The sequence below is a fragment of the Orbicella franksi genome, chromosome 15 (genome assembly GCF_964199315.1).
Source record: "Orbicella franksi chromosome 15, jaOrbFran1.1, whole genome shotgun sequence".
NCBI lineage: Eukaryota > Metazoa > Cnidaria > Anthozoa > Scleractinia > Merulinidae > Orbicella > Orbicella franksi.
The window spans coordinates 9,284,386-9,310,778 of record NC_138159.1 but is presented as its reverse complement, the minus strand read 5'-3'; the positions used below and the strand labels follow the sequence as shown (position 1 = coordinate 9,310,778).

The window sequence follows — 26,393 nt, the reverse complement described above, 5'->3', positions numbered from 1 at the left end:
AGGGAAGTCTGACGCGTACAACTAGCTCATTTACATAGATAGTGCAGCTCGTGCACTTTCAAGTCCGAGTCGGTGTTTTCAATTGTCAAAAAATCTTGAGAAAGATTTGTTTCGTTATCTTTTGTGCTGAGATGCTGCAATAAATTTCACGAACGCAAAACGGCCACTATCATCATGTGTGTTTCTTCAACAGAGTGAAATTTTACATTGCGAAAATGAAAATAGACAAGGAGTTTTGATAACTCGAAATCGAAATCGTTATTCGAAGTTGATTAAAGAAAGCGTCATCGTAACTTTGTTGATTATTTCTGCTTTATTCACATATTTTCAGCTTAGCTTTATGTTCTCAAACATTTATCAATCTTAAACACGTTTAAAAACTATGGAGTTATTGTTTGAGTTCGATGTACGTCTTCACATGAAAGTGCGGCGGAAGTACAATTTGTCATGTTTAGTGACTGTACAAAACACGCATCGGCGGGCGTTCTCATTCATCGACAAAAGACAATTTACTAGATTTTTACACAAATAAAACTGAGCAGTATCTACGGACGTAAAGTTATTGGGCCTTGATGAAACATCAAGCGTTGCTTACGATTCAGGCGAAACTCAAACTAGCAATTGTTTTGTTTTACTTTTCGGTCGCGATAGACTGGCAAATTCCTCGCAAGCGTGTGGTAAGAGGAGCTAAGAAACTATGAAGTCCTGAAACTCTGCTATATCTAAATATATCCAGCTAGTGTTTTGTTGTGTCATGGAAAAGCTGTTAATCTTCAACATATGTGAAATTTACAGTGGAGTAATGTACAGCTCATGTAAAAGAAGCATCGGAACACAACTTGGTCAGCGATATATATAAGCTTAAAGCGGAACATACCTAAATTCGACACTGTCTTACTTCACTCCAACTGGAGCAGCTTACGACGAAAATATTTAAGCAAAATTCCAACAGACGTAAACGCGTTGAGTTGTGGGCCAAAAACATGAAAAAGTTCGGGAATTTCGGACGCCATTTCCCCCGCGCGACATCCGCAAAAATCCTCGCAGCATGTACGCGCGTGTGCCGCAGGCGATGGCGCAATTTGTTTTAAAAATAGAAAAATTGTCCCATATCATGGGGACAGCCCCAATACTAGAAATGGCGCGCGCTTACGGTCCCCGTCCCCGATTATGGCTCCTGGTTTAACACTGAATATAGTTTATCCATCGGTAGCTCTTTTAACTAACTTTTCTCATTTGTATTACAAAGTGATCGGGCCGAACCAACAAAATTGCCCAAAATTGCCTCTCATTCATGCTGGGCTACAATGTAACGCAAAATGCGAAAAGTTAACCGCGGTAAACGGCTATTGTGATACCCAGACTAATTCAAAACGTAGCACTCAAACTTTGTTAAGTAAAATTAAGCTTTAAACTGACTATAAGGGTGTTTAAGGTAACATTTTTCCTCATAGACGAAACACTTCCGAGGCTAATGTGTCCCGACGTCCCAACTTTCATGTAATTCCGGTACGTTTAAACTTTATACTGGCATGGTCTCACAACATTCATTAATCATTATTTATATGGGCAATCATAAAATATTACACCACAAGTAAATCTACATTGTACTAACTTCCTTTAAACATTTCTCCAGTTGTGGGGTGGACAATCACAGAAAATACCACGGTGTTATTCAAACCCCAAGTTACGAAATAGTTTCCTTTAGCGGCGTAGCCAAGAGTTGGGGGGGGGGGGAGGTCCTGGGGTGCCCGTGACCCCCTGTTGTAAGCCTTTTTTAAGCAAACAATTTACAACAGGTGGCGAAAACGACATGAAAATCTAGTTAGTGCCCTCACTTTGACACAGTGTGACGCCCCCTATCCCCCTTTGAAAAATCCTGGCTACGCCCGTGCACTTAATCATTATCTTACAATTTCTCAAAGCAAGCAGAACAGTGCTCTGATGTACACAATGTTAAAAGTAGCTCCCCCTCGTTCCCCGACCACGTGACCAAAACAATAAGCTGTTTTTACTCTGTGAAATTCTAACGCAGTTGAATTCCGAAATCTCTACAAAAGTTTAATATCATGTTTTAAAAAATCTATCTGCTACGAACCTACTCCTGCACGTTTTCAAAGGAAAATATAACTGTATATAAACGGTGTCAAAGTGAAAAGCCAAACTATACACATGTTAACACGTTCCGACGAAAAATTGCTTGTCTAATACCCAAGCTTTGAGATGAAGTAGGTCTTGCAGGTTTCCTTAAAATTCAAAGCAGTTTTGTAAATCATGACATAATAATATCATGACGACATCACTACTGAGAAGGAACACTAGTCTCCGCAAAAAGGTACCCTTAAAAACGATCCGATCTTTGTTCTTTTTCTTTTTTTTTTAAAACACCAAAGCATTGAAGTAAAGTAAGTCTAATAAAGGTTTCCTTCAAATTGAAAGCCGTCTTGTGTATCATGACACATAATATGGTGACATGACTGTGTAAAAGGAAAACTAATCTATAAGAAACGTTACTTGTTAGGGTAACGACGTAACGGGTAACGCGTGACAGGAGTATCTGTTTTATTATTATTTGGATAGCTAGAGTAACACCCCCGTTAGCCTAAATAGCGCTCTGGTTTGACTAAACAGCGTTTCGGTAAGCCTAAAAAGTGCTACTAATTATAAATAATAAAGACTCGACCTTAGCTCTCAGTATTACTCCGTTACCCATTATGTGTTTTACTAAGAACACAAGAATTCTACTCTATCCGATAGTTCATATGTCAAGGCAGATAAAAATACTGCTGACTCTGTCTGTCATTTATTTGTGTATTTTCCACTCCCAGGAGAGAAAGGAAAACAGTCACGTGTCAACCTGGTACCTCCATGAGAAAATAACGTCGGCTGCAGATCTTGTTGAGGATGGCATTTCTGGGAAGAAAAAAGGAATGTATATTAAAAGCCTGTTTCAACAAGACTTATTGAAAGGGTGGGGTTGTATCAGTGTAAACATTAGATTAATATATGCCAAGTTTTAGGTGGCCTACTGTTGTTCAGGGGCACTGAACAAACTTTAATTTGGGTCTTTAAAGTGATCGCTTTAATAGTTTGGTTATATATTTTTATGGAAATCGGTTTAACTGGGAAAAATAGTATAAGAGTTTAAGTTGACACTGACTTTGGGATAAAATCGCAGTCAGTCAGCCATGTCACTGATATCTACGTATTTTTTGTTAAATTTCTCGAATCAGTTTACATTGCCTTACATGTATATACCCTAACCAAGTTTTAGCAGAAACAGCGTGGCGGAAGTTATAAATTATAAGTCCATCTAAATTCAGCCCTATTGCACCCTCGAACTTCTGCGAGAGGGTTGACCTCTCAATATTTCCTTATTATTGAAATCAGTGTGCGAAGCTGACTGGTGATCTTGTGAACGATCAAATAGTCCAGTCGTTGAGCTCTTCCTTTCCCGCTCTGTATAGAGGTTGAACCCAGGCAGGAGAAGAGAAAGTGCAGGATTGTAAGTAGTTTGTAACAATTTAGCTTTGAAATTATGGCACGCCCATGTTCTGAGCCTTCGTAACCACACGAACAAGAACCTTTTCAATGAAGTTCTTCACCTCCGCTTGCAAAATCTTAACCGCCGCCCCAGAGATCGCCCTCGAGTTGGTCGTGTGCACAAAAACAAACCTACGGCTTCAAATGTACGCGGACATACGAAGCCCATTGTCCTTACCGAACAGGCCGACGCGGAGACCCACAGTTCCCACAAAGAAAGGCAGTCGGCTTTCGACTCAGCAGTCGAAGAAATACTCGAGGACTTGGTTTCACAAGTCCTCCAGGATGTGGTGTTTTCGCCAGCTCAGATGTCGGCCATTCAGGAGACCGTTTCCACCTCCGTTAACGAAGCTTTGTGGGTCTTTAACAAAAAGGAGGCTTAAGGTTGTTTTACGGACGATCTTCGCGCTCCCAATCCTAGCACCCTGATTACAGCGACCCCTCTGGGCTTGCATCGTCCTCTGGGAAAAAGCCTTGAAGACTCCGCGCCGGCACCATCGGCGGAGCATTGCGTCAACCAGAAAACCTCGCCGCCAAGCCCTTGTCTGCTTTGACTCGGCCAGTACAACAAACCCTCCGGACATTCGTTTGCATGGCTCATTTCTATCAAATCCTGGCTACAATGCTGGAAACCTAATGAAAGTCTGCTTGGAACTTGAAAAATGATCGTAAAACGCTAAAATACTAGCGTTTCCTTTCATCTGTTTAAATCCCCTTCGATTAAGTATAGTTTATTTCGCTGTGAAAAAGACGAAGTGTTCGTAAATCTACGAGCGCGGACTGGATTAGTAAAACTGCATACTTACTTTGAAAGCGTTGGCGTTGACGTGAAAGCCCAACAGTTCGCGATGTACTTCTCGCCCCAAGGGTGATTGTTCAGTTTATTATCAGCTTTTTAATCTATTACCGACATCTCCAACTGATCTTTGGGTCCAAAACGTTCGCAGCCTAGATCGGAATTTCCGCAAACAAAAGGAAAGGAATGTGCCCTTGATTTCAGCAGAGGTTCGTGGCGGGGGGGGGGGGGGGGGGAGGGGAGAGGAGGTTGACGAGATTGCGCGACGAGCCCAAAGAAGGTCTGCGTAGGAGCGTAGGAGCGTAGGAGTGTCGCTGCGGCTCAGGCAACCACGCCCAGTTAAACTGGCTTGGTCCCAAGCAGTGTGGAAGCAGCAACAGGCTAGCCAACAGCATGCATATTGCAGCAAGAAATAAGGTGGAGCAGCGCCATCTGAAGTGCAACCCTACAGTATCCACCCCACTTAATGTGGATAAATTAGTGCTTGTATTAGTTAATCACCCTAATAGCTCTTTTGTTACCGATTTAATCAATCCCCTGCGGTATGGTAGTCGCATTGGTTACCTCGGCCCCATCAAAACACGGGTGTCGTGTAACTTCAGTGGCGGATCTAGGAGAGGGGCCCTGGTGCCCGCCCCCACCCCCTTATTTTGGGTAAAAAAGAAGAAATGACAGAAGGAAGAAAAGCCGGCAGGTCAAGTAAAACACAACCACCCCCCCCCCACCCCCCCTTAGCTCAAGGTCTGGATCCGCCACTGAACTTAATATCAGCCTCCCAACATCTCGACGTCGTTTCTGAGAGCCTAAATAAGGAAGTGCATTTGGGGAGAATCGCGGGTTCCATTCCTCCCTCCCCTCTACCTAACTTGGAGTGTCACCCCATGGGCGTAGTCCCTAAAAAGCACTCTATATAATTTCCCCGAGGATCCCGCAAGAAGCGCGGGACGCCCGCATGAGAGCCTTATTTAACCCACTGACACCCGGAGATTTTCGAAAAAAAAAAACGCTTTTTGGACATTTTGGACATTTTTAGCCTAGATATGAGCTAAATTAGCTCTAATCTACTCAAAAAGGCATTTGCAACAAAACAGCATGCCTTTCTTTCCATGAGTATCGCGTTCTGACATTTTTGTTCGGGCATGAGCAGAAATCAAAATTTCGAGTTTTTGGACGAGAAAGTGACCTATGTCTATTTTGCCTTTCATTTTTCTCCTTTTCCTGTCTTTTTGCTACAGTTGTCGACCTACTACTGGGCTTGCTACCAATTCAAGAATTCCGGGAAAGCACCATCGAGACGGGAAATTCTTACAACAGAGTAGCCAAGTGTAGTAGAGGAAAATTCTGCTCCGAGTTTTTCACTCAAATTTCTAAGCATTTTCGTACATATTTCACGCTCAATTGATCCAGTCACTCTGATCTGGGTATCATTGGAAAGATCTTTTCCTCCTGCAGAAGTTGACTATAGATGATGCCAATTTTAGTCAAAGGAGATGACGCCAGAAGTGGAACAAAGGCCAACGTTCGTCACGGGCGGTTACGGGCAGCACGGGTGACAATGGGTTATGGGTCACAGCATTCGCATTTGCGGCGGCTGCCACAGCTGCGGGCCTACCAGTCTGATTAAGTTAAGTGTGAGGTCGCTGGTCGTCAGCTTGTTACCAGATTTATACACGCACTCCAGAATCAGTGGTACTTTCTGTCGCTCCAAAAATGGCTGGCGGCTCGGGCAATTTTCCTTAGTTGTGGCCTTTCTTTGGGGGTGGGGGGTGGGGGTGGAAGCGTGCCTTGCATACATCTGTGACAGTTACTTCTGCGTAGCGACTTCCCCCAAGTTTTGGCATAGCTTGCGTCTTGCCATCTTATACCCTGCCCTTTATCTTGTCCGATCCAGCCTGTGCTGTGCTCAGTGGGGAGATAAGAAAGGCTCTGCCAATACTCTTGTTCTGTTCCCATATTAGTGGGGAATAAGTAAGGCTTTAATTTTGTGCGCCTATCATGAAGTCGCTTCAAACCTGCCACTGGGCTGTGTTCCCTAAGACTGATATAAGCCGTATAGTTGCTTTCGTATTTTCTTGTCGTTACCTTTTACCTCATGGTTGCGTTACATCCTACACTTACTTGATTAAGCGAAATAGTGACATTATTCTCTATGCAAAAGGTTTCATCTACATATATATGATGATAAAGACCTTGGGGTGAGGTCTCTCATATTCCTCCAACCTGTCAGGCCCTTGAAAAGTCACGCGAGTGCTAGTCCAGATCATTGTGGGATTATATGAATGTGAAAGGAGCATGTTAGAGACGGATCCGGGGGAGGGATTTAGGGGGTTGACACCCACTCCCCGAGTAGCATTTAATTTGTTATTTGTTCGACTTAATCACAAAATAGTTCTATGTGGTACTGAATGGTGTTATAAAGGTGGTTTGTTTCACTTACACCAATTTACTGGTTGTCAAGATAGGAAACGAAAATGTACCAGTGTGGCAACAAGTACTACACTATTATTTTGGATTTTCTGGTAATTAAAAGGGAAACTCCAGGGCTTATATCATACCTTTACAAACTTTTTTCAAGTGTCAGAGATGCTGAAAATGGTGATTTAAAGGTTAAATCAGAACCTTTTTCCGGACACACGGTCAGGGAACCCCCTATAGAGGCTCGTGCCTGCGGGTGCTTGCCATCCATGCAGTGGTGTCAAAAGGTGAGGTGTACTTAACCCCCTTTCAGGAATTCCTGGATCTGCCCTGGCATGTGTGGCAGTTATTATAAATTTACACCTCTATAAGAAGGGACTATGAATTAAATGATGTGGTCTTTATACCATCCAGCATTGACCCCCTGCATATAAAAACAATACACCCCTAGAAACCTGCTCAAGAATCTTAAGGCATAGCTTATCCCTTGGTTAAGACCCCCTGCTAAGTTTAAGACTTTTTCCTCTGAAAACAACATTCATGTTTTTTGCCCTCAGGCCAGATCAAAATGAACATTAATAGGAATTCAGTGTCCTTAAATCGCGTGATAAGATATTGTTAAGGTGGTCACATGTCTGATGATGTCATAATCTTGGCAATAGGAAGTCCTCAAATGGGGGGAGAATGGTTAATAAGCAACATATCACATATAAATAATTCTTTCAAGAAACGTGTGATCTCTGCATGGAATGGTGAGAATTTTTATTTTCTCAAAAAGGACATTTTCATATTTTTTTTTCTCTTTAGAGACAAAATATGTCACAATTGACTTGTTTTACTTAGTTAGAGTAGTTTTCAATTAAGTGCTGTAAAACCAAAACCAAACCAACTACTCACTGATTAAACTACTCAGCCAATCTCAAACCGATTAGTAAAACCAAAACCAAAACCAAAGTAATTGCCTGATTGCTTTCGACACTCAATTGAAAACCACTCTATCTCTTAAACAATAAACCACTGTCAACCATTCCAGCGGGAATCATATAAGGGACAACAAGACAATTACCGCACGCCATCATCCTCTTTAAAGATAAAACTTGCCTGCCTCAATTTCGTTAAATTTAGAAAAAAAGTCCTAAACACTTTCATCAGTCAAATATCTCCAAACCCGCCATCTTGTCCCAATTCAGCAATTTGTTGTCTCCAAATCCCTCCTTTTCAGCGGACCTGGAGTTTCATCTCAGTTAAAACCCTTTTATACAATACTAACCTTCAATGTTATAGTAGTATTCACAGTGGACCAGGTTTCCATAAATTCTCTTCCAGAAATGGTAACGATCCGGCCCGGTGGCAATCACACTGCGGATATGCTTACCGAAACCCACTGCGTAATTTTTTGTATTTTGCAGAACTTCCTCGTACCCAGACTTCTTTGTAGAACTTCCTCATACCCAGACTACTTTGCAGTACTTCCTCGTAACCAGACTTCTTTGCCGAACTTCCTCGTATCCAGACTTCTCTCTCTCTCGTCACCATAGACCAGCTATCAGTATAAACCAAGGCTTATTCTGAGGTAAATATTTTAATTATATTATTGCTTTAGAGTACGACACACGATGCCTAAGAATGATTTGTTATAAGCCACATGTCAAATTGTTTATAAAGATGACTTTGAAATGGAATTTTTCGTTCCGTCGTCTAACTAATGGCATAATTTGTGCTTTCTAATTGATATTAGCTTTTCGTGTAGCGCGCTTGATTTTCACAGGCTAAACTAACCGTTTAGATGTGGTATAACCATAGCATAACTGGGTTTTTTTTACAATTTCTTATTTGTCGGGATGTTAACTGTACTAGGAGAATATGTAATTGGTCTCAGACTTACAAACTGTTCAGGAATTTTAATGAAAGATGTAAGGCCAAATGACTAGCTTCTCTTTAGTTAAACAATATTGATTTAAGCTTTACCCTTTCACGCTAAAGCATGAATAAATTGTTGTAAAGTAAACAATTTCACTGACGTCCTATCGTAGGCGAGTTCTAACCCTTTTTCTGTTACAGAAGACATTTATTATCAGGAGATGGACTACAAATAACACGTATCGAAAGTTTGACTGCATTTACAATTTAATGATACAATTTATCTTATGGACGGTGCCTACTTTTGTTAGTGCGCATACTTTCTGCACATCGCGTAAGGCATGGTTTAAGCGCCATGCGCGCGCTGGGGTTGGCATTGACGCAATCAACAGGATATAATTCATGGTAGGCCACCCATATAGTCTCCCTGCAGTTTGCTTCTATTTACTGCCGTTTGCTTGCGGTTAGCATTTAAATATTGTGTTTACTTGCAGTTGGCATTTATTTACTACTGTTTGCTTTCGGTTAACATTTAATTACTGCTGTTTGCTTGCGGTTAGCATTTAAGGAGTAAAGGGGAAGGCGACTATATGTGGCCTACCATGAATTATCTGCCCAATCAACTACGCTACCAAGTACACGACTAAAAGAAAGCAAAATTTTCCTACTGTGACCAAATCAAGTTTAATGAACCTGTACTTAAACCAGGAGAGAATATCAAAATAGCAGCATATCGCTGACCACTAACTGTTAACGTCATCCAGCTGAAAAACTAGCTGTTTCCTGTGGAAAATTATACTGAAATCCAACTGTAAACATGTACCTGCGGATGGCGTAGGGCGCGCACAAAACAAGTGCAAAATACGCAAATGTTTTACTTACCGGGGAGGTTACAGGAAAAAATGTAACGGGCACCGTAAAAGTTTCAAAAAAGATCAATAACTTTAAAAAACGCTTGGTTACCCCCACATTTTATGTTATGAAATGGAAGTGGCAAGCCTATTCAACACCTGATTAGTTTCTGGTTGTGAGCAAAAGGTATTTAGACTATATGTCAGCTGAACGAGAGGAAGGCTGTCAGAGACGCTAAAAGGGCTGTTGCAACAATTTTGTTATTAAAAATATACGAAAAATGGTTTTTATGCTACCATTTACCATGCAGTTTTAAGATCTTTATAAATGTGTTTGCTTTTCTGTTAGTAAAGGCAAATTCGAAGGAAATCTGTGAAAAATATCCTTTCCTAAATTTTTCAGAAATGCTGATGTCAGCATTTTTTGAGATTCAAGGCTAATTATCTCGAAAAAATGCGTGGCTACCCCACAGTTTCTTTGCGGAATCTCCAATAGCCTTTGCAAAGGTCTGCTTTTCCCACATGGTCCTTATCTGGCGCAAAAACCTTTGTATTTAGTATGCACCGTCCTTAAAGAGTGTTCTATTTAGTTTTATTATCCCAGGAGACTTGTAGTAATTACATACATATCCAGCGACAAATATCACCTGCAAAATAGCTGAATCTATCAGTCATGCCCATTCAAACTTCACAGTGGACAGAATTTCTCCTGTGTCCTATATGTAACTACCAATTTGACGACTGCAATCGGCAACCAGGCACCTTGCGATGTGGACACACGCTTTGCATTTCCTGTTTGTCAAAGCTGTCTAAAACACAATGTCCATTTGATCACGTTCATACTGATACGGACATCTCAAAGCTTCCATTTAACTATGATTTGCTTCAGCTAGTTGGAGTGGAAATACCAGAAGACGAACTTCCCCCCCACAGAAAGTGTACAACACAATGCTGCTCAATACAGAGCATCCAAACGTTGTATTGAGAAGCTTGCATTGTTGTTAAAGCCCTTCACTGGTGCTGCAAATGAGACAGCTAGTGGAACAAGTAATGGTTGCAATCGGGGCTCTTTGAACAATCTCCTGTCAAGACCAATTCAGCGAAAGCTTGTGTCTCTAGTTAACTGTCAGCTTGCTGTCGCTGATGGCCGAGTGAGGGCCATGTGTGCTGCCAGAAGCCTTGGGGAAAGGACTGTAACAGAGCTTGTGCTATTGCATCAAAACAAGTTAAAGTTGCCTTCCCACCTCTGGGCTGCTATGCGGGATCGTGGTTGTCAGTTTCTGGGACCAGCAATGCAAGAAGAAGCTTTAAAACTAATTTTGTTGGCTCTTGAGGGTGGAGAGGCTTTGTCTAGGAAAGTTTTAGTTCTGTTTGTGGTCCAGAAGCTGAAATCGCGGGTTCCACAAGCTTCCAAAGCAAGCATTTGTCATGTAGTCCAGTAATGCTGTACAAGGCATCATGCTTTAAGGTATTCATAATCGTAATGAACCAGGATTGGCACTATGTTAAATTAACTGCTCTCTGAAATTTGTAAAATCTCCTACCACTTCCCTGGAAAATTCCTCAAAATGGTCTATTTTCCGTCTACTCCTGGAAGCTCCTGGAGTTTAAAAAGGTATTTTTTTAAAACATTTATAACACAAAAAGTCTGAGTTCTGGGTCCTGGAATTATTTTTAATTTGGAAAACCTGGAATTCAAACATCATTAAGTTAGAAGTCCAAACCCTGTTGTACTCCATCACTGAATTAAGTTGAACTCTGCTATTTTGAACGCTTAGGAGAAAATAGTAACGATGTAGTTACATTGTATGTACTTACTGAAGCTCAGGAATGGATGGAAAATATGATTTGTCCAGAGGTTATGGTTAGAGACTGAGTGCAGAGAGCTCAAGGTCTGCGCTTAATGACCAAGAGCCAGATATTTTTGAGTAACATCAAATTACAGGAGAAAAGAGACTGACAGCCGATATTCTCGCAGTATGGTCCTGAACAAGCTTGTTTAATAACTAATTAAGAGACTTATTTCATGACTGAAAATTTTAGAAGATCTTTACCGAAGAGTAAATATTGCTGGATCATTCATTTATGTACAGGACAGTGCTGGTCCTGTATTTAGAGAATATTGGACCAGCAATGCAGCAATGAAGCAATCTGTTTGGTTGATTTTAGCAGTTATTTACTCAAAGAGTGTACTCACATCTACCATTCCATGTACATGAGGGCCAGCTGTCAGCCCTTGGTTGCTAAAGTTAAAAAATGTTTACCATGACATTAATTTAAAATGTTAATGTTAATGCCTCTTACTGTAAACGTTTTGTTAGTTAAACCTGCGTGAGCTACATTTTGTAATATAAGAATGCATTATTATCGATGTTAATGCTAAGATTTTTCTCAGGTTGAGAGAAAAGACAATGAATCAGCTCTGTTTCAGCTAGACGAGCAGGTACAGTATGAGATTGTTTTTACTTCATTGTGAGATTAAGCCAATCTCAGGACTCGATAAAATCCCCAAAAGGGCAGGGGCTCAGTTATATGTGGGGTTGAGACTCCGCACTGAGATTCAAGCCCTTGCGCTTTATCACCCTTTGATGAATCAGCCATTATATTAACTTCTTTTGAACAGCCTAATGGTAGTCTACCATATTGTACTTTGTAGTTCAAATTTGACATGAAATTTGAACCATGTTGAATAGATCCAACCTGAAATGGTACCCTTTTGTGCCAAGACTCACTGCATAGTCCATTGTGGTTAGTAACCATCTCGAGATCAGAGATAATCAGAGCACTCATTACCATTATTCACTGGTTTGGTTTAATGGTTCATGATTTACAAGCCTTTCTCCCCTAAGAGATATCAAGATCCTATTTTGTGGGTGTGGCTTGAAATGTTTTTCACCCCTAAGAGGTACCAATTATAATGCAACACATTGCCTCCTTTTTTTTTTGGCTCAATACCCTAAAGGGTACTGTAAAAGTTCCTGCAGTGGACCTTTTGAGACATAACACCCTTATAGGTACCAAACCGCATTTTCAACCCCTAAAAGTGCGATGAGCATCCCCATTCTTTTTATATCAGAGAGCCTTCTTCCCCTCCCCCTTCCCCCTCTCCACTGGGCCTTTCTGGTGTTCTCCTGTCATCCCATGTGGGTTAAACTCCGAGAAAGTGCAACCTATTAATTAAATAGTACAGCAAAACCAACCAACAGACCAGCAGGTAAATACACTGAGTCTGACATCGTGTTGGCTACACATTGACCATGATCTAATGATCGATGCATTGTACCAGAAGCTGGTCAATCTTTGAAATGGCTTTTACTTTGCATTTGTGTGATGCTTATAAAATAAGGACTTTTTTGTCAGTGGGTTAAATTAAATGGTAAAACAATAGACAGCTCACTCATGATTTCTTAATTGACTTTGACAGTTGGCTCGGAACTTTGATTGCCCACTAAGAAACCTCCAGCTCATTGTCCAATTATTACTTTTCAAATGAATTAAGAAAAATAGTAGCAATTATTAATCTATGTAAAGCCTAATGTCCTCTTTTAAAAATTTATGTTTATTTTGTATCAGTGTCGTACATGTAATGGTTTGCGGAAGACGCATGATGCACAGATAGTAAAAATTGCTACAGAAGCAGGTCTGCACATTTTCCCAGACCAGTGGTCCTCACTGCTGTATATGGTGACCAAGATCACAAGTCTCACATGCAGTCAATTATTGACAAGGTTTGTGAACTATCAACAATTTTGTTGAGAGAATTGTAAATTGCAAACTGGATTTTTTTTCTGTTGATTTAAGTATCAGCAAGTTTGAGTAACTATTACTATATAGATTCTAAAATTAAATTTCCTAGTAAACACGGTCAAAATGTTCAAACTACTAGTAAATTCTGTTTCTTTGGGGGTAATTAAGAACTTTTCCGAGAAGTAAGCAGTTTTCTTGGCGTGGAGCTCAATAAAAACTGTGAGCTCCAAGGAGCAGATATGTCCAAGGACAAATATCCGAGTATATTTTTAAAGTCAAATGGAGGCTATCACTATTGGATGAGAACCTGTGAAAAACCTGTGAAAAACCTATGAATTATCCTGTGAAAAAACCTGTGAAATACTAATTTTCACGTGTTTTTTCAAAGGTTTTTCACAGGTTTTTCACAGGGCGTGAAATTTTGAAAACCTGTGAACAGGGCACTTTTCACAGGGTCAAAACCTGTGAAAAAACCTGTGAACAAACCTGTGAAATAAAACCTGTGAAAAAAACCTGTGAAAAAACCTGTGAAAAAGAATCTTGTTCTGGAGCTTTTTCACAGGTTTTTTCACAGGGTCTAAAATCTCAAAACCTGTGAACAGGCACTTTTTACATGGTCACAACCTGTGAAAAAATCCGTGAAAAAAAAACTGTGTAATAGAGCTGTGAAAAAACCTGTGAAAGATAGTTTTGTTTTTGAGCTTGTTCATTGCTACATGTACACTTACACTGTAGTGTCTAAAATTTCAAAACTGTGATTATAATAATCTGTAGGACATTTTCCAAAGTGTTAAAGCCTGTGAAATAGAATTGTATTTTGGAAGTTTTTCACAGGGACTGAGGAATACATTTCACATGTCAAAAATACAAATTAACCAACAGTTTATTCACATTTGCTGCAGAAGCATAATTTGATTATATGTTAATTTTATACCTATTTTGCAGTGCTATTCCAATAAGAGAGAGACTGTATGCTGCTGTTGAATTTGAGTACAATTAGAACATAAATTTCACATTTGGCTTTGATTTACCACAGTTTTGAAATGAAGGCAAATCTACAACTTTCACACAAATTTTCTATAGATTTGCCCACCAAACCAAAGAAGATTGGCCTGGATGGTCAAATTTTCCATGAACAATTTGACAACTCACATGCGATTTCCATGCCAACTTGCTGGTGATAACTCAACAGGTTGCTAAGTTAACCACATGCATGGTGCAGTGCAAAACAGATTTCAATCATGCAAAATTCAAAAAATGTTTCAAATTTTCACGGCCTTTTAAGTGTCAATTTTTGTTTCAGAATTATTTTAAAAAAGTTTTTTTCAAATACGTTCCACTTTTTTTTCAGTGAAACATCTTGATAGCTTCTTCACAGGTTTTTTTTCACAGGTTTTTTGAGCATATTTTCAGTGAAATTTCTTCACAGGTTATTTCACAGGTTTATTCATAGGTTTTAAAAGTGAAATTTCTTCCTATTTTGTTCCCATGTTTTTTTCCCATGTTTTTTCACAGGTCTTAAAATTCACAGATTTTTCACAGGTTCTAGATTTTGTGATTTTTCTACAAAATTTAGCCCTTGCAAAATTCACAGGTTTTTTCACAGGGTGAAACACGACATATGCCTTTACAAAGCTACAGATGAGCTCTCTATCGGGGTTTTGATATGTTATAATGTTTGTATTAATTTTGACTTGCATTACATGTCTGCTATACTAGCTGCGTTGGCTTTATTTCAAAGCAAGATAAAAGAATTTCACCCGCCTTTTTCAAGGAAAAGATGTAAATAGAGACACAACGAGGTGCTTGCTGTGGCAAATGAAAGGTCATCATTGTTCCGTTGGGCTGAATTCCGGTAAATAAAATGTGTGAAAGTAAATTGAAACAGGACAAGCTAAAGCAGTGAAGGCAGCTGAAGTATCTTCACTTCTCTTGCGAAAAACGAAAGTCAAATGGTAAAATAAAAGAAGACGAGCCAAAGTAATAAAGGCAGGTGAAACATTTCCAAGTTACGTAAATGTCATCCATCAATATCAAAGTAAATATGTATCTCGATTCAAAGAAAATTAAAATAAAGAGAATCGGAGAGTCAATAAGGATGATATGCGTAATGATGAGGACTAAGTACTGACTACATTAACTTAAGATCACCTTGTCAATATATTTTTAAGAGTCCTACGCAGAGGACCTCGGATTCAGTTCTTTTCAATTTCTGCTCCAGATAAGGTAAGAAATATCTCTATCTTGCCACAATTTTACTACCGGTCACTTTTAAAAGCTACGCTTTTTCAGGTTTTAATTTTCTTCTTGTTAAGGACATTATATTTATGGCGTGTTGGGAAATAGAAAATGAATGTGCTACAAATTATTGGGAAATGCTTCTGGAGTTTGACCATATATAAACCGAAGTCTAGTTGATTGAAAAAAAAACCGGCAATAATCAGTAAAAGCTGACTTCTAGCTATATAGCAAGCTCTCGATTTTGCTCCATGGCTTTGTCATCCCAGATGTGTCTTTATTTTTTTCATCAAGAAGTTTTAATTATGTCAATTTCCTTTGGTTCCAAAAGTCAAGCTAAGAAGTACAACATAAAAACTTGTAACCGCGATCAAAATTGCGTCGATTGAATTGTTTGAGTAAACTGTTGTTTCAGGCTGTAGTGCACAGGTGCAGTCTACCTGCTTAACAAACCGAAAAGAAAAATGAAACGACTGAAAACAAGTCATCTTTAAATTGACCTTAATACCTTAATATACCCAGACGTTTAATGGAAAAAGTGTCTCCTTTCGCATGTAAAGAATGTATATTTATGCCTGACAGGTATTTTCACTGAATACTTTTCGCTTTGACTTTGGCGTAACTGACAAGCAGATCAATAAATGCAATAAAAGAAAATTTTTTTAAACATGTAAAATACAGCAGATCAGAGAAAGTTTTTGGAAAAAAAACACTTTTTTTAGTCGTTCTAACTTCAGCAGGTTCAAATCTTATTTTTTCTGCTCTAAAGAAGTGCAAGAAAAGACTGGAGATATCGCTGGAGTATACGTTTTGTGTTGGCTTTATTTTTCAAAGAATTTTCACGGTGTACTTAGCGTCTTTAAGAGAAACATTTGCATATCAAAAGCAAATTAATGTTTAATACAAAGCGGAAAAACTGTTCCGAATGAGCGATAAGCTCGAGAGGACAGGGGGAAGATCATTAATAGCTCTTGACACTAAATTAAACCCGCACTACACAAAAGCTCGCTTACAATTTTCACCTTAATAGCGATAAAAGGTATTTCAAAAAAGAAACAAAATGTTTTCTTTCCGCATTTACGTTGGATGGGACTGCCATTGTTGATAAAGGAAAGTATCAACCCTTCATTATTTATTTATTTCTCTTTGGAAAACTCAAACTCAGAATATTACAAATAAATCGATTGACGCGGTATTACGATTTCATAAGTAAAATTTCTGCTGTTTACCAAGTCTCAAACGTAGCGTGTACAGTGGATTTTCTGACGGGGTTTGTGAACTCAAGATTCATAGGAAATAGACTGCATGCAAACGTTTGCAACTTGGCCCTACCAAAAGACAGAGTACATAATATTAAAATAAACTTGGTGCTCTACTCTGAAGAGAGATGATGAAGCATAACAATATTAATGTTTCCTATTAACTTCTGTCGAAGTGCCTGATCTCTGTAACAAAACTTGCGTTGGAGGTCATCCACACTGCGTCGACGAGTGGTATGCAAAGTTCAGCACGTTTGCGAGGAGACGGACTCGGGTCCGCGATGGAAAACAATTCTTTTGTTTTCTAGTCTGTTAAAAGCTAAACTATTTCTAAGTTTTGTCGAGTTTTGAAAGATGAAATGAAGAAGTGTGTAATGAGAATTACCGCTATATATAGACTAACGAAAGGTGAACAAAAACATATCCTGAATCAAAACAACAAGATCTCCCGCATTTAGCCGCTGAGCCGTTTATAACTAGTCGTTCAATACGAATCCTTTTCTTCGGCCGTTCGAACGCTTAGCATCATCCGTTTCAAAATGGTTTTTAGCAGTTCGAACGGATGGCATCATCCATTCCAAATTTTTCGTTAGCCGTTCGAATGGCTGGCATCATCCGTTTAAAATTTCTCCTTTGCCGTTCAAACGTTTACAGCATCCGATCGAAATTTTTCCATGGCCGTTTGAACGATATTTGAAACCGTTTTAAATGGCTGGAACATCCGTTTCTCATCCGTTCGAGCGAGATCAATAAAGACAGGTGGAGTGTTTCCAGTTCTTCTTTTAAAACCGGGAGTCATTCAAATGTCATCCGATTAATAACGAAGTATATATAGATCCCTATTGAAAGCAAATTAAGAGTTAATGTCGATTAGAATCGAAAAAAATTCAAAAAATGTGGCCTCAAACCAAAAAACTAGTAGTGTTTCAAATCTCCCGATAATTATAATTTGACAAAAGACACTTCAGGCACAACTCTCCTTACTTACGCTTTTATTTTTGTGAGATATTATGAATCTCTTTTATAAACCTCGAAGATTTGCACAAAATTACAACTTCCGCACCATGATGTACACCATTCTTGTCCTGAGATGATGACATGAGAGTTTCTAATCTGTAACTAGGTACTTTTTGGGGTATTTTAACTCCTACAACAATTTAATGAAGCGTACCTCTCTTTTAAAAAGACTATAAACAACAATCTTGTAAGTCATTAGCTTAGAAATTGTAAAGTAGGACCTTTTTGAGCTTCGTTCGAACCAACCCATTTAAAATTGCAATAAAGTCGCTCGTGAGTGACATAAATGAGGGCTAAAGAAGGCTCTTTTTTATTTATTTCTTCTCTTAAGGTTGGAGTTCAGTTTATTTCAAAACCAGCCAAAAGAATTTCTCCTGTCACCCTCGAGGAAAAGATATAAATAGAAAAAGCTGTTTATTGTTAAACACAAAGGGGACAAAACTCTTTGGGATGAGTAAATTCTTGCATTAGCGCTAAAAATTATTGGGAATTGCTTCTGGATTTTGACCATATAATATCTCAATCATTGGTGTCACATTGAGAATTTCATGTCCTAAACCGAAGTTTAGTTGATTGAAAAACAACGGCAATAACTAGTAAAAGCTGACTTCTAGCTATATAGCAAGCTCTCGATTTTGCTCCATGGCTATGTCATGCCAGATGTGTCTTTATTTTTTTCACCAAGAATTTTTCAATTATGTCAATTTCCTTTGGTTCCAAAAGTCAAGCTAAGAAGTACAACATAAAAACTTGTAAGCGCGATCAAAATTACGTCGATTGAATTGTCATTTCCAGTAAACCGTTGTTTCAGGCTGTAGTGCACAGGTGCAGTCTACCTGCTTAACAAACCGAAAAGAAAAATGAAACGACTGAAAACAAGCCATCTTTAAATTGACCTTAATACCTTAATATACCCAGCCGTTTAATGGAAAAAGCGTCTCCTTTCAAATGTAAAGAATGTATATTTATGTCTGACAGGTATTTTCACTGAACACTTTTCGCTTGGACTTTGGCGTAACCGACAAGGAGATCAATAAGGTTGGCGTTCCGTTTATTTCAAAGGTTGGAGTTCCGTTTATTTCAAAACCAGCCAAAAGAATTTCATCTGCCTTCCTCGAGGAAAAGATATGAATAGAAAAAGCTGTTTATTGTTAAACACAAAGGGGAGAAAACGCTTTGGAATGAGTAAATTCTAGCATTAGCGAAGGGTAAGATCGGTTATTTCGGCTCTCGACATTTTTGTCAAAGACTTCCTTGGCGACTAAACAGCAGAAATATTTCTCGTGATATCAATCCAGTTAACTCCCGCCCCAATTTCTGGGAGTAAGAGAAGATCTTGCTGTGGTAAATGAAAGCTCATCATTGCCCCGTTCGGCTGAATTTTGGTAAATAGAATTTGTAAAAGTAAATTTTTAAATTTATTTTTTAAGAATTTATAAATGTAAAATGAAACGGAATGCAATGAAGGCAGTTGAAGTATATTCAATTCTCTTGCGAAAAACTAAAGACGTCATGCGAATGTCATCCATTTAATATCAAAGTAAATATTGATCTCGATTCAAAGAAAATTAAATGTCAGAGGAGAGCCAATAAGAATGATCTGCCTCATGAGGGCTAAGTACTGCGTGCAATTCATTAAGATTACATTGTCAATATATTTTTCAGAGTCCAGCGCAGAGGACTTGAGATACCAGTTCTTTCAAATTTCTGCTCTAGGTGAGGTAAGAAATATGTATATCTTGACACAATACTACTACCGGTTCCTTTTAACAGCTAAGTACTTTTAATAGTAATGTTTTTGTTTTTAGGGAAGTAAATTTATGACGAGCTAAGGAATACGTGCTTTTTGGGAATCGCTTCCGAAATCAGGTGTTTGATTGTGTAATAGCTCGATGATCGGATCCAACATCTTGAGCTGAAGTTTCTCTGATTGAAAGACAATGGCAATAATTGATAATTAAAAGAGAACATTTCGCAAGCTCTCGATTCTGCCCTTATCTTTAATTGTCATCGGAAAAAGTGTCTTTAGTTCTTTTGACGAGACGTGTCAATTATGCCAATTTCCTTTGGTTCCAGTAAGACAAGCTAAGAAATAGAATGTAAAAACTAATGCGCGAGATAAAACGCACTTACTACGGAAAATTTTGTCTGTCCCGAAAAGGCCAACATATGTTTTCTTAAGGGTGCGATTCTTTAAGAAAACCCAACATTGGATTCTTAAATCCGAAAACGGATTTTGCGTTTCTTTTCTAAACAGATTAATCCAAGATCACTCGGATCATGGTGCGTCAAAGGAACCGAAGATTCCACTCTGGGCAAGGATTCTTCGGTTCTTTCGATGCACCATGATCCGAGTGATCTTGGATTGATCTGTTTAGTAAAGAACGCAAAATCCGTTTTCGTATTTAAGAATCCAATGTTGGATTTTCTTAAAGAAACGCATTCTTGCTGGTCATATCTTTTCATGGTCCTAACTTACTGTTACAAAGAAACTACTTGTAAGGCCCCAGTTATATGGTCTCGGGTAACCGAGACAACCCTAGCCCCAAGGCAACTTTAGCGAGCGTTTATATGTGAAAACGTACTCCCTGTAGGCCGAGTCAAAGTTGACCCTGCGTGATTATTCATAACTCTTATTGAATAATCAAATGTGCAAATATCCCTCTTTTTTGGAGTTTCTCTCGATCATTCGATCACAGTGGGTTTTGCTGAGTTAATTTTTACTTCTTTGATATGAATTTCTGCTTTAAATCGTAAATCTAGGCAATACGTGTCACTCGCCACGCCGAGCGATGTTCCGGTTAGGCGAGCCAAAGCGTTGATATGAAGAAAAGTTGTCTCGCTTGCCGGGGTTACCTTACCTGCCGAGGCGAGACAACTCGCCCACCCGAGTTGTCTCGCCCCCCGAGACGGGTTCACGATCATAATGTAAACGGTTGGTTGAATTTTGCAAAGAAATAAGCTAAAAGTTACCTCGGCCAGGGTAACTCGGGGGAAGGCTTGTCTCAGGTACTCGAGACCATATAAATGAGGTCTAAGATATATTAGATACACTTGACTGTTTATTGTATTTCAATTGGGCCCTAAAGCTGACCAGTTATCATAAGAAATGCGATATTAGAAAGAAATCTACGTTTGCACTGCCTCGAAAATTAAGTTACAAAATGACAACTAATTTTCTGTCGATTTTTAGAATCTCCCACCGGTTTACAAACTTTATGTGAGAGTCTTTTCGTTACTTCAGATAAGTCCCTCTGTGCTACTCAAGAGGATCAAGCTAAGAAATAAAGATTCCCAAAAGGATGTGACAACCTTCGCTACTTTTACCGTCTAAATTAAGGAGGTTATTAATTTCTGCCGTGCAGAAACGAGGACAGCAATGGTTGGGAACCTCGATCTTTTTAGTGATAAAATTAAACAGACGCTTACAACAAAACTGAATCTCAGTACTGGTGTTATTTAGTATCAATTACAGGTCATTTTGAACTTTTTTATTTCACATGTAGCACAGGCACTGGCGCATTCAATTCAATATGAATCCCAAGTTTTGGCTCTCAGTTGCGTTCCTGATGTCCCGGATTGGTGTATTTCAAGCTGCTGTCCAATGCCAAACAGCGGAATACTCAATTGGAGGAATGTTCCTCAAGGGCCACACCTTTAAAACAAGCAAGGTTGGATGGCCTGTAGGGTGCTATTTGATGTGCGAAGAAGAGGTCACGTGTCAAAGCTACAATTTCGTCATTGGTCATAAAGTCTGCGAACTGAACAATCGAACCAAGGAAGCGAGACCTGAAGATTTTAGGCCGGATCAGACAAGGTTCTACATGAAAAGGGCAAAAAACAGAGGTACACTTCCACTCTCCTTTCTTGCATGTTCGTCTCATTTTTCCAATACAGCTATTTTCAATGCTAGCGTCCGTGGCGAGCTTAATTTTGAGCGCGGCTGCGGATTCTCCTACCGGAGCGGCGAAACCACCAGGAGAAAAGGTGGGATGTCTCCGTACATGGCTTCGGCGCAATGGACGTTGCATAACTATATGCTAACATCCCACAGGCCGGAGGAAGGAATCACGACTGTATGTAAAACATACGAGACGTTCCACCCAAACAAACCTCCCATACCTAACCTCTACCTCAGCGAGGTGCTAAAGCTTCTCTTAAAAGAAAACTCTTTTCATTTTTAGCGGCAACTCATGATACGGCAATGACTACAGAAATGGCGGTCTCCTTGGCCAACATTTTCACGGCCGCGGCAGAAACAGAAATCATTAACCACAGCCACATAAATCCCCAGGCAGGGTTGTTCGAAAGCCGGTTAACGCTAACCTAGGATTAAAAGTTAACCGAACTATTAATTTTGCTTGTCTAAGAATATTTTTTATTGCTCACGTTTTGTGTGGTTTAAGCTTAGTCAAGCTCAAAACTGAAGGACAAATATAATAACCAGAAAATCTCACCGAAAAAAGATATTTCGATGATGTCATTTCTCTATGGATCATAAACAAAAAGGAAATAAACACGTTTATAAAGCTGGTGAATAACTATTATGCATATCAGTGACCGTAAAATTCACCGCTGAAATTTCAGATAAAGAAATAATTTTGTTGGATAGATGCTTACAGTATACAGGGGGGAAAGATTTGAGAAAGAATCTATTCTCGACGTGCGAGTGCACTTAAAACCGACAAAAACTCTCCAAGACACGCACTTCATCTCCTGGCACCCTCCAGGCGTCCGGATCATGGGCTTTTTCAAAGGCGAAGACTTACGACTTCTGAGAACCAACTCTTCTCAAAAGCGACATTTCAAGAAACATTACACAATTCAAACGCGGATTACGCAACAGAGGTTACCCACTGCAAAATATACAAAGAAGACCCAAAAGAATTTTGCAGTTTGTGACAGAATATCGCCCATCTTTGCCTAATCTTAAGGAAATATTCTTATGAGTAAATGGCATTTAAAAGAAAATCAGCCCTTGCTAAGAGAGTTCTCTAAAGACCCTTCCCTGCTTTTATACAGAAAAGGGAGATCTTTGAAAAACGTCCTTCTTTAAAGCAAAGCTTTAGAGGTCAAAGTTTCTTCTTTTCAGTAGGAGTCGTGTTTGGCCTATCAACCATTTGTAGCATCAATCCGGAACAAAGCATTAGCATGTAAAATCCCAAAAGTCACGTAAGCGTTTGCCTGAAATTAACTCAACCAATAAAAAGAATACTTTCCAACATCGTCTAACGTACATAAGAGGGTTACGAATAAGGTTTATCTGTTATTAGCTCTTCTTGTTTATAAAATTACTTGAAGCAAAATTACTTTATCTCAAAATTACTTTATCTTTTCATTTTATCTCACAGTCCCGCTTGGTTCCATTCAAGAGCTTCCTGCTGAATCGTGCAGTGAGATCAAGGCTAGTGAAGGAAATGAGATGGTTCACGGGGATTACTGGATATACTCTGACGGGAATGATCAGAAAATCCTGGCTCGCTGTGAAGGTACGGCCTTTTAGTTTATTGATAAAGAAGTTTAATTAACCTTTTAGCACCTCCAAAAAATTTAAATTTGCAAGAGACCGGAGTAGCTCAGTCTATTGATCGATCGACCAATAAATTTTGAGGGCAAACAGCCTTTTTGTTTTCAACGGCACAAGTATAAATTAAAGCGTCCAAAACAATCCAGAGGTGAGTGCTGATTGGCAGAAATATTGAATTTTTGTCCGCCTGTGGGAGCGATCGGTAACGATCTTAACCTTTGTGTTTAAAGAAACTGGTTTTACCTCTGAAAATTTCCCTCAATATACCTGGGACTTGATGCTAATGAAAAAAAAAAAAAAAATTCAAATTGTGTCATGTTAGCAGATGACTTTAAAAAAGATTTATAACATTGATCTGATTGGCCCCTGAGCCTTAATGTTAAGAGTGTGCCACAGGATCGCAACGTAAGACATGGATGCAAATATTTTTCTCTGATAATTCATTTTAGAGAACTGGCAGAAATTAAACACAGAACCCGTTTGCTTTGGGGCGCGAAAAAAGCAGTACGGCGCCTTTAACATCACGAAGAGTGGACTTCTCAAGACGATGAAGCTCGTTCGCAAGTCGGGCTCGGTCAGATGCAACCCGAGATACCCGGAATCCTTCTGGGGCTGCTCAAATGTACTAAGGTATGGCAACAACAGCTTACAGACTATCATTACCAATGCAAAGAGAGACGCCATCCTGCCACCTGCTGGAGACCTGAAAGTACAAGAGTGTGACAACCAAAAACACTTTTACAGTCTTAATGGAACTACCCACACATCTCCTGAGCTCATTTTCCCGGACCTTCCTAACAAGCTGCCTGTGTCACGCAATCAGGAGTTGCAGATATGGTACGGACAGGATTGGATCGATTGTAATGAAGGTGACAACAGTGGCGAAACATGTGTTGATGTGTATGCGTGGTATGCTTTAACATGAGCATCTGACTTATTCGAAGCAGTAGGTGTTTATAGACACTGAAAAATTAACGTAAACGCTGCTCATATTTATCTTCTCTTATATTGAACCTTGTAACTTAGCGCATAAATGCAGGAAGACATTCACGGAATAAAATGCTAAGAATTGTAGAAATATGGAAGTAGCGTCGAGCAATTGCCAAGACGACGAAGCATTGTATGTACTATACTTTTTTTACCTGGCTGTAAGGGCTAATGTAGTAATTACACATCTAGGCTGTCACGAATAGTTTTTTAGGCTCGACTTTTTCTTCAACAGCATTCTTATTCCAGACTACAGTACATGTATCAAACATTAAGTATAAATATCAATAGTTATCGGAATGCATATTAATTAGTTTATACATTTGCATTCTTTGTATCAAAATTTACTATTCTTGCTGTTAAAAATATTAAAAAAAGATGTTGAATGTTTATAGTGGTCGATGCGCTTAGCTACAACTAGCTACAGTTCTCAGGCATGCCACTTAAGGAAAAGCACATTTTTTCCAAAACTTTTTTTTTTTTTATCCATAGTTCTGTCCAGCTGACCAATCTAAGTCTCTCACGAGCAACATTTGGGCCGGTGAATGATCTTATGCATTTTAGCTTAACCATAACAGGTTTAAAAATCTCAACAGGCGGGAGGCACTCCAGTTGGTTATTTACAAGCATAACAGAAGAGTTGAACTAGGGTCTGTGGGGAAACAACTCCAGCTTTAAAAGTGGTCAGAGCGAGACTTGAGCCCACGACCTCCGGATTTCAAGTCCGGCGCCCTAACTACTCGGCCACGCTACCTCCACAGATGTTACAATCATTTCCTGTAAGATGCCTTGCCTCCAGGTTGAAGTTCATTTTCGTGGACAGGTCTGCTATCCTGTAATCACATGTACCATAGTTTTTGCATGAGCACTGACTTCCTTTACGCTCTAATACTGGTCTCCTTCACCATTTGCAAATCTTGACTGGTAGTTCTACAGGGTTTAACTTAACCCGCCTCCTGGCTCAAGAGCTGCGAGTGTTAGACAAGGATTTAAATGTACTGATTAAATATCGGCCGTTTAGCGATTGAACCGTTGTTGATAAAATGTTTAAGGCAGTACCGGTAGTCAGTATTTTAGGTTCGTTAGTAAAATTAGTTACAAGTTGTGATTTAGCTCTGTATTGACGTGGCAAAAGCATAATCTATATTAAAATACCAACCTTTCTAGAACTTTCTTGGAAACAACATGAAGGCGTGAGTTCACCGTGCTGTAACATCACTTTTCATTCAGTGTTTTCTTTATTTGGAAATTTCACTACGTTGCTGATGCGATTGTCAAGCAGCCGTTACTATACAACCGATCTACATTGTTAACACTAAATTGCAATCGCAATGGGCGGGGGGGGGGGTACTTATATTTGGAATAGGTGCGTGTAAGTATCAAGTAGATAATCTTTTTTTCGTTTCGCTGGGAATTTACGCACTGGAATTTTAGTTAATACAATTTAGGTACTCTGTTTAAGGATAAGGCGGAGGGTGGGAGATGATTGACATTTTAGGCTTCACATCAAAAGGCTCTCAGAGAAAACCCTTTGCCGAAAATGGCAGCCTTTTATTCCATCTCAGTGTAACTAAACCGACCGCAGATGAACGGATGAAGAACAGGAACGTGAAGGAAGACTATCTTCCGTGATGTTGGTGGAATTTCGAGGCGATTGGAGCATTTGGAGCCCTTTCCCTTCAGTGGACTCGTTAGGCTGAAATCACTCAATGCCCAAATTTTGGAAAGGATATCCAGAGGACGAAATAGTGAAGCTAACTGAAACCATCTAAATGTCCACAAATCGGCCCATAACCGGTAGGTGAGAGAGCTTCGTGTACTAAATATTATTATTATTTATTATTTATAAACCTCCCACGCCAAACAAGGAAACACACCTCAAGCACGGTACGTATATTTTATTTATACTCCTTCGTGTCTTTAAGACATAAGAATAGAACCGTTTTTCCCGGCCATGCAAATTATTATATTTCAACTGTTTTGAGACTTCAGTATTACTGCATTGTACGGACGCTCAGTTTGCGAGCTTGGGATAACTGTGTTTTGACCGCATGTGAGGCCAAAATCATGATGCGGTGATATCTCAAAGGAAAACGAACGCCTACCTCGGTAAATGCCATGGCTTGTGATCCTTTCGGATAGTTTTTATGCTG

At 39.4% G+C, this 26,393-nt stretch overlaps 1 protein-coding gene, 1 long non-coding RNA gene and 1 pseudogene across 3 annotated transcripts in view; 2 read left to right on the top strand and 1 right to left on the bottom strand.

Annotated features, from left to right (window-relative positions):
- Positions 1–327: 327 nt before the first annotated feature.
- LOC145470483 (uncharacterized) overlaps positions 328–26,393 on the bottom strand; it is a 60,952-nt gene continuing 34,886 nt past the window's right edge. Inside the window, exon 3 of the long non-coding RNA XR_014042493.1 lies at positions 328–2,913. This is a non-coding gene — a long non-coding RNA (uncharacterized LOC145470483). The remainder of the gene's footprint in view (positions 2,914–26,393) is intronic.
- Positions 8,312–14,212, top strand: LOC145470380 (roquin-1-like; annotated as a pseudogene). The gene is made up of 5 exons (XR_014042485.1): positions 8,312–8,327; positions 10,070–10,933; positions 11,861–11,908; positions 13,039–13,228; positions 14,158–14,212. The product of XR_014042485.1 is annotated as a roquin-1-like (transcript).
- LOC145470457 (uncharacterized) lies at positions 21,238–24,234 on the top strand. Its single transcript, XM_081454272.1, has 3 exons — positions 21,238–21,572; positions 23,078–23,215; positions 23,703–24,234. Exons 1-3 carry the CDS (start codon positions 21,260–21,262, stop codon positions 24,176–24,178), a joined length of 927 nt encoding a protein of 308 aa, XP_081310398.1. The 5' UTR covers positions 21,238–21,259; the 3' UTR covers positions 24,179–24,234.

Coding starts and splice junctions, on each gene's coding strand:
- LOC145470457 (XM_081454272.1), top strand. CDS start 21,260: ATGAATCCCAAGTTTTGGCTCTCAGTTGCGTTCCTGATGTCCCGGATT. Junction 21,573..23,077: donor GAAAAGGGCAAAAAACAGAG/GTACACTTCCAC, acceptor TTTATCTCACAG/TCCCGCTTGGTTCCATTCAA. Junction 23,216..23,702: donor AATCCTGGCTCGCTGTGAAG/GTACGGCCTTTT, acceptor AATTCATTTTAG/AGAACTGGCAGAAATTAAAC.